The sequence below is a fragment of the Polychytrium aggregatum genome (assembly GCF_025602895.1).
Source record: "Polychytrium aggregatum strain JEL109 chromosome Unknown BJ171scaffold_4, whole genome shotgun sequence".
Lineage (NCBI taxonomy): Eukaryota > Fungi > Chytridiomycota > Chytridiomycetes > Polychytriales > Polychytrium > Polychytrium aggregatum.
Genome location: NW_026516206.1, coordinates 324,276 through 337,458, shown reverse-complemented (window position 1 = coordinate 337,458; position 13,183 = coordinate 324,276). Strand labels below are relative to the sequence as shown.

Below are 13,183 nucleotides of genomic sequence, written 5' to 3'. Positions count from 1 at the left end.
TGGTGGGTGGGATGGCGGGTGGGCTGGCGAGCATTGCCGTCGATGCGAGAGCAGGAGGGGGATTGGAGGGATTGGAGCGGGATTGGTGAGGAGGGCGATAGGCAGCGACAGGACCGAGTGCAGCAGCAGGAGCAGCAGCAACAGCAGATCCAATGGCTACGGCCCGAGAGGCTTTCAGGTGCCAAAGGCAACATGAACACAGGCCGAGGCCGGATGAGCACATGCCAGAGCGCAGCAACGGCGCAGAAACGGGCGCAGGAACATGCATGTATTCATGTATTCATGTACCAGAAGAGCAGAAAAGCAGCATGCAATCGATTCCAGAACGTGCGACCCGGCTCGCTTTGCACCATGAAATGATTCAGAAGTGGTGTATCCCCTCCCCTCCCCAAAAATAGCAACCTCGGCGATGCAATCACTGCAACGGGAGGACCCGCAGCGGGTCCCTAATATCGCTGGGGACTCGTAGCGCCATCGCTGCCGCAGAGCTCGAGGTAGTCCCGGGGCAGCCACGGTCCAAGGGCCGTCAGCATCGAGTTGGGGCCAGCCGGGTTGTTGGAGGAGCCAAAGTGCTTGAGCATCGTACGCAGATTGGGGGTATTGATGTCGCGGACACGAACCAGCCGGCGCATCTTGGCGTCGATGCAGCACCGATACGTTGCCCTCGACAGCCGCTGGATGGGGCGCACGGACCGCAGCAGCTTGATGTATCGAACAAACGGATGATCGCTGGGCTGGATTTCGTTGCTGTCTTTGGGATCCGTCAGAGCCTTGAGGTCCTCAAGACTTATTTGATGGCTGTAGCTGCTCTCTGGCTCCATTGCCATGTGGATAAAGAGCGTCTGTGGAAGTACGGGTTCGAAGCAGCATCAGGGTCAGCGCAGATCGAAGCTGGGGCACGATAGAGGTGGCGCAGCATGACAGCAACGACCATCCGCGCAGCAAAGACAGCAGAATCGGGGTGTGGGGTCGCAAGTCGTGCAGTCTCGCCTTTCAACCGCGCTGGATCTCTTGGCGGTACTCACTGTGGTCCAGATGGTGATGAATGGGACTACCGTTCCAATATTAACGGCCTCCAGGGTCGGATCGACAGAGTCGCAGGCCAGGATCAGGCTCTCGATCGACTCGCGATACATTTGACATCGGCGGTAGGTTGGCAGCGAGCCCGCGTCCGCGTACGGGCTGGTCCAGAGTTCTGCGTGACCCAAGGCAGGCGTGAGTAGCTCGGGTGAGTGGCTCGGGATCGACAAGCAGCAGCAACAGCAGATCCAAGAGGCCGGATGCGAGCTCCACGGGATGCATGCGACACGGCCATGGCCTACCTTCGATCATGCGCGGATATTCGACGCACAAAACGGTGCAGTAAAAGGCAATCAACAGACTCAAACTGTCCACAGTTCCGCCAACGTCCTTTGGGGCCGGTAAGCGCAATCGCTGTCTTGCGGCAGCAGCTAGGTCGCGCACCCAGGCGGGCAAGCCGTCGAACCAAAGCCAGAGCTTCTCGGCGCGCGACTCTCTCCATCGGTGGTACTTTTGGATGTAGCCCATCTGCGCGTTGGCGTCTGGACAGAGCTGTGGAGGGCCGTTGTTGTAGATAGAGAGGAACGGAGTGGCTTCGTAGAATATCTCTTGCAAGAACACCAGCTGGTCCATGTGTTCGTATATCGACGGCGGCTCGCTGAGACGACGCTCGCTCGCCGAAGTGACAAGATGTTCAAGCTGACCGAGGCTCGAGCCGTAGCCGTTCCAGTTGACGCTGACATATGGCCCGTAGCAGCTGCTTTTGAGCTTGAGCTCCAGAAGAGTGCAGTGGTAGAAGCTCCGGCGCAGAATCTCGAGCTCCTCTCCGCTGTGAGATGAGGCACCGGGTCGGGAAGACCCAGTGCAATCGGCTTGTGCTGAAGCTGCAGTCTTGCCAAAGTGAATGTGGTGCAGCTGCCAGACGAGCCGGGCCGCGACATCGACGTAGTAGATGGCCTTTCGCCCTGTAGAGCGGGAATTGCGGTATGGATAGTATGAGTGCGATGAGCGCGATGTGTGCGATGTGTGCAATGCGTGATACGGGTAATGCGTGATACGGGTAATGCAAGCAAGCAGAATACACTCGTGATGGAAGGGCCGAGTGGATTTCAAAACGCGGACACAAATCCAAAGCGAAGGACTGGCGCCCAACCGATGCAGATATCCAAACTACGCTGTCGCAGATGAGACTTACGCTGATCCATTACTGTGCACCCCGCGGCATTGGGCAGGTGTGGTGGCGATCCAGTCACGGATTGGACGGACCAGTTCGGTTATTCATGGTTGGATGATGGGTTAGTCACATAGAGGAAGTGGTTAGCCATGGTCTCAGACTCAGTGCGGCGCCACCGGGATTGGAGCCAAGAAGACCGAGCGCAACAAGATGCCTGGCAGATATAGAGACAAATAGCCTCCAGTGCCGGCCGACCGACCGGGACAGAGACCAGTGCGATAGATAACCAAAATGCAAGACAGGGTCGCACTCGCAGTTGATTAGCTCAAGGCGTTGCCATCGCTCTCGCTCCTCTCAAATCACTCACAGTGGGCATGATGAGCCAGAAGGAGAAAGCACTGCAGGAGCGGAAAGCTTGGGCGGTCCAGCTCCTCGAGGGCATAGCGCCGGGCCTTGTCGCTGTAGATGATCTGGAAGCGCTCCCAGAGGCCCTCATGGCGGGGGCCGAAAGGATGGATAAACGCTGTGCGACCCTGCGGGAGTGTGTGGCTGAACCAGATGCCCAGGGACACGATCATGCACTGGAGGTGGTTGGGACAGGCTTCGATGAAGCTGTCGAGCTCCTTGGGGCGGATCAACGCGCAGGGCAGACATCGCGGGGTGACTTGCTTCATACGCAAGGGTGAGGAGCGAGCACAAAGGTCAGTCCAGGGCCGGGTGGCAAGCATCATAGACCGGACAAAGCCGGGCCAGCGACGGCGCCGAGAGAGGGGAGCAGGGTGGTCGAGGACTAGTGGCATCGGTCGCCGGCCATATGTGAGCGTTGGAATGGGCCAACTGTCCACAAACCAAGATCGTGGGACGATTTATGGCACCGGCCACGAAGTGACAACTGCACCCGCCAAAGCCGCGAAAGCAACAAAACCGACGGGTACCTCGAAAAAGTATTGAAAGTAGACCCGCCGGGTCTCGTGAGGGAGATAGAACGGGCTCGAGGGCGATTTCCAGTCGTGCTGGGGGCCGCTTGGAGCCAGGTCGTATGCTTCTCGCGACGGGGGCGTTGAGCCCGAGGCGCTGCGGGCGGGTGGCGGCCTTGGCTCGGGCTGCAAACTGGATCTGCTCTGCAGCGACTCTGCGCCGGCTGGTCTGGGCTGGATAGTCACCAGCGCAGACGACCGGGTCGGCGCCCTATCCGATCGTATCGCCAGCGACCGCTGGCCGGTGTTGGCAACAGGGTTGTGTGCCGAAGCGGAGCCCTCATCGCCAGACAGCGAAATAGGAAGAGGACTGAGGTGCTGGGTCTGCAGCCTCTTGAGCTCCTTTGTCTTGACTCGAATGGCCTTTCTGAGGAGCTGGAGGTATCTGCCAAGGCGATCGATCGAGGGGGCGAGCAGCAAAGTCGTGGTGAGCATGGCTGCTTGTGGGAGCCGACCACAAGAGCGAATCGAAAAGCGGTAGAGAGGGCGTGCCGGAGGACGGGCCAGTGCGGCAGGCAGCGACGACAGATAAGAGCCGAGCTATTCGCGATGCAGGAAGCGGGTCGATGCAGAAGCGGCAAAGGCACGATGGGGCGGATCGTGTCGATCGCCGAGGCGATGGCGAGTGGTAGAGCGATGGGACGGCGAGCAGCAGAACGAGGCGGCGGTGAGCAGCAGAACGAGACCATACTTTTTCATGCTCTTTTCTCGATCGGCGTCCATTGACGGCAGAAAGATCGGGCAAGAGAAGGTCGAGGAGTAGCTGGCGGAAGTAGGATAGACTCCAGACGAAGGAGGGTCGGCTGGAGGAGCGAGCGCCAGGCAGGCTTGAACGGGGAATGGGAGCCGCAGACACTCGGCAACGGATAAAATGTCTGGCACGGCGGGGCGGCGGATGAGGCCGGCAAACGTGGGAGTGATGGCAAGAGATTGGATGGGAGCCGGGGAGAGGCGGGGGGGGACCGGCAACAGCCAGAGGGCCGGAAAGACCTGGAATGGAAGGGAAGGGCGAGTGCTTTGAGGAAAAGCAGAGCCAAGGAAGGCACACGAACCGAGAGACGGATGGATAGATGGATGGGGGAGGGCCGGCAAAACACAAGGGCCAAACCGCGAGGCCTCGGAAGGGCAGCCAACCAGCGGGCGAGAAACGGGAGTCGCACAGGCGGGGCGACAAAGGACGGCCGGGCCAAAGCGCGGCGGTGGCCACGGGCAAGCAGAACAGCCGCAGAGGCAAGGGATGCAGTGTGCCGAGCGGGGTCGCTGTTGGGATGGTGATTGGAAGGCGATTGGAAAGCGATTGGAACGGCGATTGAAACGGCGGTTGAGACGGCGGTTGAGACTGCCCTGTCGGGATGTGTTCGTGAGCGACGTCGCTGCCGAGATGTGTTTGTGATCGGCGTCGGACAGCCCGGCGTGTTTAGCCGCCCTGCGCGGGTCGCTCGACGCATCGGCTGCTGCTGCTGGTGCGGTGCACCTGGTCTCGCTTGTCTCGCTGGTCTCGCTGGCCTCGCTGGTCTCGCCGGTCATCCGGTGCGGTGTGCTGTTTGCTTGGTGCGTCTTGCTGCTGATCCCGTCGAGCCGAAACAGACCTGTGCCCAGCCGAGGGCGACCCGTTGTTCCGCGACTCGCCGGCTGAATAGCGCAGCCCGCCCGCCTTGTCGGCGCCGTGTGGCGCTCACGTTCCAGCAAGCCCTGTCGCGTCGGGCCAGGTCCGAAATTAGCCTGCATTTTTCGGGTGCCCTTGTGGCTTGGCGCTGCGCAGAGCCTGTGTGCGCAGCCACACCCTCTGTGCAGCGGCGGCTGTGTCCCCGGGCGCACAATCGCTGCCGGGTCCGCTTGCGCCACCGCGACTGGCTCCGCCAGCGTCCCACACGCCCCCACCCAATCGCGCTGCCCGATCCGGCTCCGTGCCGTGTCACACCGCCGCCGCTGTGTCGCTGCACACAGACAGTGCCGTGTCACCCCAAATGTGCACAAGGGGGCCGCGCGATTGGGCAACGGCAAAACCCGGCGCGTGTTGGCATTCCACTGCACCTCGCCCCCCATCCTGCCGGCAGAACTGCAGCAGCCACCACCACCAGGCCACCACCAGGCCACCACCAGGCCGCCGCTGTCGTTGGTGCTTCTCCTCTTGCTGGTGCGAGCGCAAGATCGCGATGTGCGGCCAGCAGCGCTGCTATTCGGCCTTCTTCAACCATGGTCTCGCATCCTCTCGCATCCTCTCGCATCCTCTCGCATCCTCTCGCATCCTCTCGTCGCATCCCCTGATTGGCTGGTGCATCCGGCGCTGTCTCGCACCATGTCACGTGCATCACGTGCACCCATTTCCAATCCCAGCGATACACTTCCAGACCCAACCCGAGCGGCCTGATCGATCGCTGACTGCAATCTCGCACCGCCATTATCGTCGCCATCGGTGAGTGCGCATCCCAGATGCCAGTATGCAAACGCCAGCATCCGATGGCCCACTCCATCCAGCTGCCCTGCCCATGCGTCTCCTGCATCTCCGTCCCCGCTGGGGCTCCCGCCTGACCTCCAGCTCGGGCTCGTTGCAATCATGATTTGGCCGACCCTTTCCGCCTGGCGTATCGCTGACTTGCCATCGCATCTGCACACACACCGCTGGATCCGACACCTGCAGTCTACCTTGTGCTATGGCTTCGCGATACCACATATCCTTGTCTGCGCTGGCAGCCAAGCGTCTCAATCTCTTGCCGAGGCCGCGATTTGTAGCCCCGTCGCTCCAACGCCTCTCGGCCGTCGGCGCTCGCTCGTTTTCCTCGTCGATCTCGGTCTTGAACAAAGCAGATGGTAGATCCAGCCTGTCTGCGCAATCCACTGCAGCCGCCACGACGTCCTGCACGACCTATGGTGCATCTGCGTAGCCCAGCCCACTGACAACCGCGGCATCTGCCCTTTCCGCCTCCCTTGCACACACCCAGCCGACAACAAGCCTCGCCCGATTTACTTGGACATGCAGGCCACCTCGCCCATGGATCCGCGTGTGCTCGATGCGATGCTGCCGTATATGACCCTGCAGTTTGGAAACCCCCACTCGAGAACTCACCAGTATGGCTGGGAGTCCGAGGATGCCGTCGAGACTGCCCGCAAGGTACGCCTTATCGGCGAACGATGAGCATCCGCTCGGGTTCGTCGACCCCGGCTCGGACTCGTCGGCCCCAGTTGTGCGACGGATTCTTTTTTTTTTTTCCAATCGACCAATGCAGCCGATCTAATATGTCTATGGTTTATGGGCCCTACGTCGCCTGTCGGTTTCTCGAGATTCGGCTATCTGACTCCAGCCCTATTCTTGCGATCTGCTGCTCCGGTGGCCCGCAACTCCACAGCACGTCGCTACCTTGATCAACGCCGATCCCAAGGAAATCATCTTCACCAGCGGTGCGACGGAATCCAACAACATCAGTATCAAAGGTGTCGCTCGCTTCTACAAATCCAAGAAGAATCACATCATCACCACCCAGACCGAGCACAAGTGCGTGCTCGACTCGTGCCGTGTGCTGCAGGAAGAGGGCTTTGAGGTCACCTATTTGCCCGTCCAAACCAACGGATTGATCGATCTGAATGTAAGTCGGGCACGGTCAAGGTTCGGATGTCAGATGTTGGCTCTGTTGCCCCAGCTGGTTCGTTCGAGGCACTGAATAACCCGCTGCAAACGCTGCCACTGGGCATCTGGCCACCCAATGATAGGCTCTGAAAGAAGCCATCCGTCCCGAGACTGCCCTGGTCTCCATCATGTCCGTGAACAACGAAATCGGTGTTATCCAGCCCATCGCCGAGATTGGTATGTCCTTGACCTGCCAAAGCTGTCTTCCTCCCTCCCCCATCACCTTCACCTTCACCACGCCATGTGCAATCAGACAGGACCCATCATCGGCTGTCCTACAGACCCATGCCCCGTATCCGCTTTCAACAGCGCTGTCTCGCTCCAAAACTGACCTGGCTTTTGTCTTTCTGTGTTGTCCAGGCAAAATCTGTCGTGAAAAGAAAGTCTTTTTCCATGTAGGCATCTCATCGGAGCTGCAACGGATCTCCGCTCTCTCCCTCCCTCCCTCACATCAGGCGTGTGTCGCATTGTGTCCCTGGCTTCTGATCTAACTCGATCGTCACATGTCGCTTCATCCCCCAAGACCGATGCCGCCCAGGCGCTTGGAAAGATCCCGATGGATGTGCAGACCATGAACATTGACTTGATGTCGATATCCGGCCACAAACTCTACGGCCCCAAGGGCATCGGTGCCCTCTACGTCCGTCGTCGCCCGCGCGTCCGTATCGAGCCTCTGCAGTCTGGCGGTGGCCAGGAACGTGGTCTGCGCAGCGGAACAGTCCCGACTCCCTTGGTGGTGGGCCTTGGCGAAGCCTGTCGGGTTGCCAAAGAAGAGATGGCGGTAAGTAGCCCGAGACGCAAGCAGCAGCCATTCGCCTGCGCACTGACTGAGGGTATCGCTGGACATCCTCCCTTATCTAGTATGACTCGAAGCACATCGCAAAGTTGTCCGAGAAGCTTGTCAGCGGCATCACGAAGAACGTTCAGCACGTTGTTCGCAACGGCGACCCCGTTCAGTCGTATCCAGGTATGCATCCGCACTCTGCTTGTCCCCCTCCAGACTAATTATGTGGCTGCCATATGGGACGTCGTCCGAAGGGCCATTGGAATCCTCCAAGCGACGAATCCGTGGTGGCTCTTGGGGTAGAGCAACAATCGATGGACAGCTACCGTTGTGCTTTGACATACCTTGCTGCACTCACTCGCTGCACCCACTCACTCCCATGTCGCTTTGACACCTATCTACTGCTCTGGACAGGCTGCGTCAATCTCTCCTTCGCATACGTCGAGGGCGAGTCCCTGTTGATGGCTCTGAAGGAAATCGCTCTCTCCTCGGGCAGCGCCTGCACGTCCGCGTCATTGGAGCCCTCGTATGTGCTGCGGGCCCTTGGTGCTGAAGAGGATATGGCCCATTCGTCCATCCGTTTCGGCATCGGCCGCTTCACTACTGAGGAAGAAGTGGACTACACCATCGACCGTGTCACCCAGCACGTTGACAAGCTCCGCGAAATGAGCCCTCTTTGGGAAATGGTGCGTGAGCATGCGCTGACGTTGAGATATTATGGGCCGAAATGAGTGGCGCCTTGCGTCTTGGGTGTGGGACAGCATTGGGAGAGGCTCGAACTGGCCGCATCCGCCCCACAGCCATCTACGTATCGGAGTCTTGCGGGTGTGGGATGTCTTGAGTTGCCATGATTGTCAGGTATTGTCCAAGTCCCGTCACACTCACACATGCTTCTGTCGATCTCGCTCCACTCTCCCACCCCCACTATCCCAAACAAAAAATAGGTTCAGGAAGGTATTGACATCAAATCCATCCAGTGGGCTCAACATTAAAACCGGTCGCTCGATAAGTCGGTGCTCACCGGCACCGAGATGCGAGTAAAAGGATCTGATATCCAGCTGGAAACACACATTCGAAGTTGCAGGAGAGGCAAGATCAAGTATGACACCATTTTGTGGTCTGAGCAGACCCGGTGGGGCATGCAATTATGCTTTCCTTCTTCAAGCCCTGCGGCTGTCCTGCGGCTGCCCTTGAGAGGCAATTGCCTGCCTCCGCAAGTTTGGCTCGGATGTAAATACAGGCAGTGCTCAACCGAAACAACATGGCCCTTGCCACGCTCCGTCTCTGATTCTGGAGAGCCTCGTCTTTCCGCAGCATCATCAGTGCGGGGCATTAGCGACGACGGCCAGGCGGTGATGCTCATGTGTTGCGACCCATGCCGTTGTGTTTGTAGCGAGTGCTATTGCTGGCAGCCGAGTCCGTTCTCTCAAGAGGTACATCGTAAGGGCTTGACATTGCCCATGTGTCCTGAGATCTGCCGCGCTTTCCATGCTCGCTCTACCTTTCTACGCTCTGATTGTCTATCGGTCGCTGTCGGCGAAACATTGGGTGTTTCGCCTTCCTGCTCATGAAGCCTCTAGGGCCCTCCGTCCCCTCAATGTCTATGCTATTTCTATGCTATGCACTGCTCGGTCTCGGTTGATAGCCTGTAACGGCCTTGCCTCATCGGATTTGAGTGATGTCGATCGTCCACCTCTCACTTTTCCCCTACCCAAAAGGGGTGGTGAGATATTCACAACAGCGAACGCGAGCTCCGTGGCCTATTCGCTTGACTTGGGTCTTCCACGCTCTGCTGACTCCAGGACAGCATCTCGTGCCTCAGACCCGCACAAGTCAGAGGTTGGAGATGCGTGCTCACGGCGAGAGCACGATCCCGAGCGCGTGCTCGATCCTCTGGAGCCTGACGACGCAGATTGCCTCGAGCGCGATCTCGAGCTCCTGGGTTGGTTTCGATGGCGCGGCTCGGATCCGATTGCGACACTGGCGAGCATATCGAAGGCCCAAAGGGATTCGTCAGAGTGTTTGGAAGAGTCGCTGGTCCTGCAACGAGAAGCCTCGAGTGCAGGAATATGTGCCGAGCCATTATTTGTATATACGTGGGCTTGTGAATGCGACGGTAGATATGAATCTGACCGCAGATGTGGATCTTGATGCGGATGTGGATATGGGATCGAGGGCGCGTGAGTGGCTGATTTCGGATCCTTGTGCAAGTGGAGATGCTGAGGCGGGTGCGAGTGCCATGACGAACGTGGCGGTGGACAAGCAGCAAGATTGTGAATGTGATTGCGATGGCCGACGGAAGCCGGCCCATCCGAGCGCCGAGATGGGCGCATTGTATCGAAAGGGGCTCCGCGCTCGACGGGGTTGCTGTGAGCATCGCGGTGTGTCCCTTCGACGCCTGGAGAGGCACTTGCAGAGCGGCGGCCTGCACCCATCAAGCACCGATACGAAAAGTGCTTGTCCTCAGAGACATACCCCGGGCCGGGGCTTTGGTCTATCGGGATTGCTGATGTCGGGGTATGTGGCAGTGTGTGTATATGTGAATATGCGTGGGAATGTGTATCGGGACGGGGACGGTGCTGTGTGCGCTGGCCCGGTTGCTGATGCCGAGCACTTGGTGCGCACATGTGAGCATGTCGACTGGGGCTGTGAGACGCATGGTTGTGCTTGAACCCACTTTGCGGACTTGAGCTCGGGGGCACATAGCATTCGCGATAGTTGGTATGGCTGTGCTGGTGATGTTGCTCGTGTCTCGCTGGAGGCTGAGGGCGGTAACAAAGACAGTGATGTTGGGTTGGTTGTGGACCACAATCGACTCGGTTGGATGCCTGTGGGCTGCAGCATGCATCTTCGCACATCCATGACTCGGTAGCACTGCTAGATTCCCGTTCGAGGCTTGAGTTGCGATACTCCGAAGGCTCCCTGGATTGCTGCGAGGGACGAGTTGAAGGATTTGGACATTCGGGATGTCGATGCTGCTGCTGCTGCTGCTGCTGCTGCTGCTGCTGCTGCTGCTGCTGCTCCTGGTGGTGCGAGCGGCGCCGTTCCAGGACTGCCTTGTCTTTGGGTCTGTATGGCTGGAAACGGTGGTGTTTGCGAGCCGAAAGCCAGCCGTGGCTATGGTGCTGATGATGGCAGGAGTACTCTGTGATTTTCGGCATGCAACACAGACAGCCCATCGGAACAGAGTCTCTGCTGCGGCCGTACTCGTCGTTGACTCTTGCTGGATATCGTTGACGAACCATGCTCATTTGATCACGCAGGTGGTGCTCTTGGTCGGAATCGTCGCCGGATCTCGGATCGGTGTCGCCCGGCTTGCGAGCTTGTTCCGGGCGGATATACAGAGATTGCATCTTGGCTGATGATGCGATATTGCTGGCAGACGTGTAGTGTGGTCGTCTGGGGACATGAGTCTTGGCCGCACACTCAGACTCGGCCATAGGGCTGTCGCTATCCATGGTGTGTGTCCTGCTGTCGCTGGTGTGTGTCCTGCTGTTGCTGGTCTGGTCCGCCATGACAGTGTTGCTGCGGCACCCCGTTGCGCATACGAAGGATTCGGGGGATCGACAAATGGGTTGACTGCTGAGAGTGGAGGAACCGGTCTTGCCGTAATCGCCTTCACTTTTAACCCCAAGTGCTGTTCGTGCGATAGGCGTCGGCGAACGATGCGGCGTGGGCCCGACCGAGCTGGCTTCAGCACGCATCGTCGCGATTGAGCCGTCAACGGCTTTCGTGATCTGTAGGGGAGTCAGAGAGCGGCAACTTGCGATGGATGGCGACGAGGGGCTCGCCGAGGAGCGTTGGATGCCTGTTCCCTTGATAGTATAAACAGAAATAGTACGCTTAGATTGGTCGAGGCGGGACGGATGGAGCCTGGGCCGGGATAGAGTCCTGATGGGCTCATCCGAACTGCTGCGGGAGTCTGGTGGCGGACGGTGGGCATTCGGGCCTGGTAAGCATTGCGGCAAGAGATGCAACTCTGGTAAGTCTCAGCCATGCCGCCGGCTCATGTTCAATGCCCCGATACCGCCGAGATTTGCAGCTCGCCTGGCTTGCTCGGTCGTTTGTGCTGCCAGCAATCACATCGTACCTTCAGTGGTCGCCGGACTCTCGAGCCGGAATGCTGAAAACAAGTGTACTTTCTGACCGTGTATGAACGGGAGACGAGCAAGTTGATGAGTGGTCATTGTCAGCCAAGAACACAGCCCGCAACTCTCGCGAATGAAGCGCCAAACCCTGATCTGCACATCTGTCTCGGATGAATTCAGCGACTATCGCCCTGGCAAATATTCGGTCGCAGAGATTTACCTTCGCGCTCTTCTCTGACTCTTCAACCAGCGGTGCGGCTCTCTTCCTTCGATATTCGATTCGGATACCTCCAATCTTTTGGGTCGGTGGCAGGCTCGATGGTGAGCTAAAGGCGGCTCCCACGGCCTCGGCACTTGGGGCAACAGGCAGAGGAGCCTCCTTGCACGGATTTTCGGGTGGCTCAAGCAATTGTGGGGGCGATGAGGGCCTCAATCGAGCCAATCCAGGTTTGAGAGTCGTCTTGGTGATCGTGGGGCCACGCAGCGATGCCATGGACTCAGGAACGATTCCTGAATGCTGCTGGAATGGATTCGCGCGGAGGCACTTTCCTGGCTCGGGCTCGGTCGTGAGCGGCTTGTGCGGACCGAGCGGACATTCGTGCAGTGTCGGCAGCGCAGGAGGCGACGAAGGCGGAGGAGAAGACACCTGCTCTATCGCCCCAGGAATTCCCGAGATGCCAGCATCCGCGCCAGCGGGCGAGCTCGATCTTGATGGCCGAGGCGACGGGAGCCGAGACAGAACCGCGCGCGGCGAAGTGGTTTCCGCGAGAGTCTGGCCGGTCGCAACAGCTGACTGGGGCAGACCTAAATTGCCAGCAGATGCAGCTCCGGCGAGCGATACCTGGGGCGACTGTGGCCGGCAGTCAGACATGGAGCACGACATGGCAGCAGCAGCAACAGCAGTAGCAACAGCAGCAGTAGCAATAGCAACACCGCCGGGGCCGACGCTGGAGGGCGAGAGCGACGGCGATGGCGATGGCCGATGCAGGTCTGCGGACGCGTCGCGACTCTTTGGCTCCACATTGGCGTGGGATTCGGCCAGGGTCCAAGGACCAATGCCGCGGGTGGGGGCAAGCATGAGGGCAAATACGGTGGCTCCAAGGGCCAAAGAACAGAGGCGGCTGGCGGAGGTGCGAGAGGGCGAAACGGGCGAAACGGGCGAAACGGGCGAAACGGGCGACAGGGGTTGGGCAGCAGGCCAGAGCCGAGCAGACAAGGTTGGGAAGGACAAAGACGATGCTCGAGGCAGAGGCTGGCACAAGGAGGAAAACTGCGATGGAACCGCAGCGCCGACCCCGATGTGCTGCCAGGGAGAGGCGGGCCGCTTGATTTCTCGCGGAGAAGGTGTCGGCCGCCGGCCGTACAGACGAGACTACATCCCAGTACAGAGCGGCAGGGTTGCGCTCAGAGGGCGCAAGTGAGCGGGGTGTTCGAGAGGGCCAGAATCAGGAAACGGCGGGGGATTGGCGCGGGCAGCCAGCACGGCCGACAGCGAGCCCGAGCGAGCAGAAAGTG

General features: G+C 59.3%; 4 protein-coding genes across 4 annotated transcripts; 2 read left to right on the top strand and 2 right to left on the bottom strand.

Moving 5' to 3' along the window:
* Positions 1-249: 249 nt before the first annotated feature.
* BJ171DRAFT_489159 (uncharacterized protein) lies at positions 250-4,217 on the bottom strand. The gene is made up of 7 exons (XM_053109453.1): positions 3,863-4,217; positions 3,130-3,556; positions 2,562-2,862; positions 2,216-2,227; positions 1,323-1,985; positions 1,026-1,195; positions 250-842 (listed from the first exon to the last, which is right to left on the bottom strand). Exons 1-7 carry the CDS (start codon positions 3,892-3,894, stop codon positions 447-449), a joined length of 2,001 nt encoding a protein of 666 aa, XP_052970591.1. The 5' UTR covers positions 3,895-4,217; the 3' UTR covers positions 250-446.
* A 1,154-nt stretch (positions 4,218-5,371) lies between these two features.
* On the top strand, positions 5,372-8,837 carry BJ171DRAFT_489157 (uncharacterized protein). The gene is made up of 10 exons (XM_053109452.1): positions 5,372-5,587; positions 5,813-5,982; positions 6,114-6,283; positions 6,519-6,755; positions 6,880-6,973; positions 7,157-7,191; positions 7,320-7,577; positions 7,658-7,763; positions 7,995-8,266; positions 8,525-8,837. The coding sequence occupies exons 2-10, from the start codon at positions 5,826-5,828 to the stop codon at positions 8,570-8,572; spliced, it is 1,377 nt and encodes a 458-aa protein (XP_052970590.1). The 5' UTR covers positions 5,372-5,587; positions 5,813-5,825; the 3' UTR covers positions 8,573-8,837.
* A 141-nt stretch (positions 8,838-8,978) lies between these two features.
* Positions 8,979-9,771, top strand: BJ171DRAFT_489156 (uncharacterized protein). Its single transcript, XM_053109451.1, has one exon. It carries the CDS (start codon positions 9,069-9,071, stop codon positions 9,729-9,731), a length of 663 nt encoding a protein of 220 aa, XP_052970589.1. The 5' UTR covers positions 8,979-9,068; the 3' UTR covers positions 9,732-9,771.
* Positions 9,772-11,461: 1,690 nt separating this feature from the next.
* On the bottom strand, positions 11,462-12,551 carry BJ171DRAFT_565049 (uncharacterized protein; the record flags this gene model as incomplete). Its single annotated transcript, XM_053113328.1, has 3 exons — positions 11,462-11,529; positions 11,671-11,722; positions 11,889-12,551. Coding segments are annotated over 3 exons (783 nt in total), but the record flags the coding sequence as incomplete, so codon positions are not given.
* Positions 12,552-13,183: the final 632 nt, after the last annotated feature.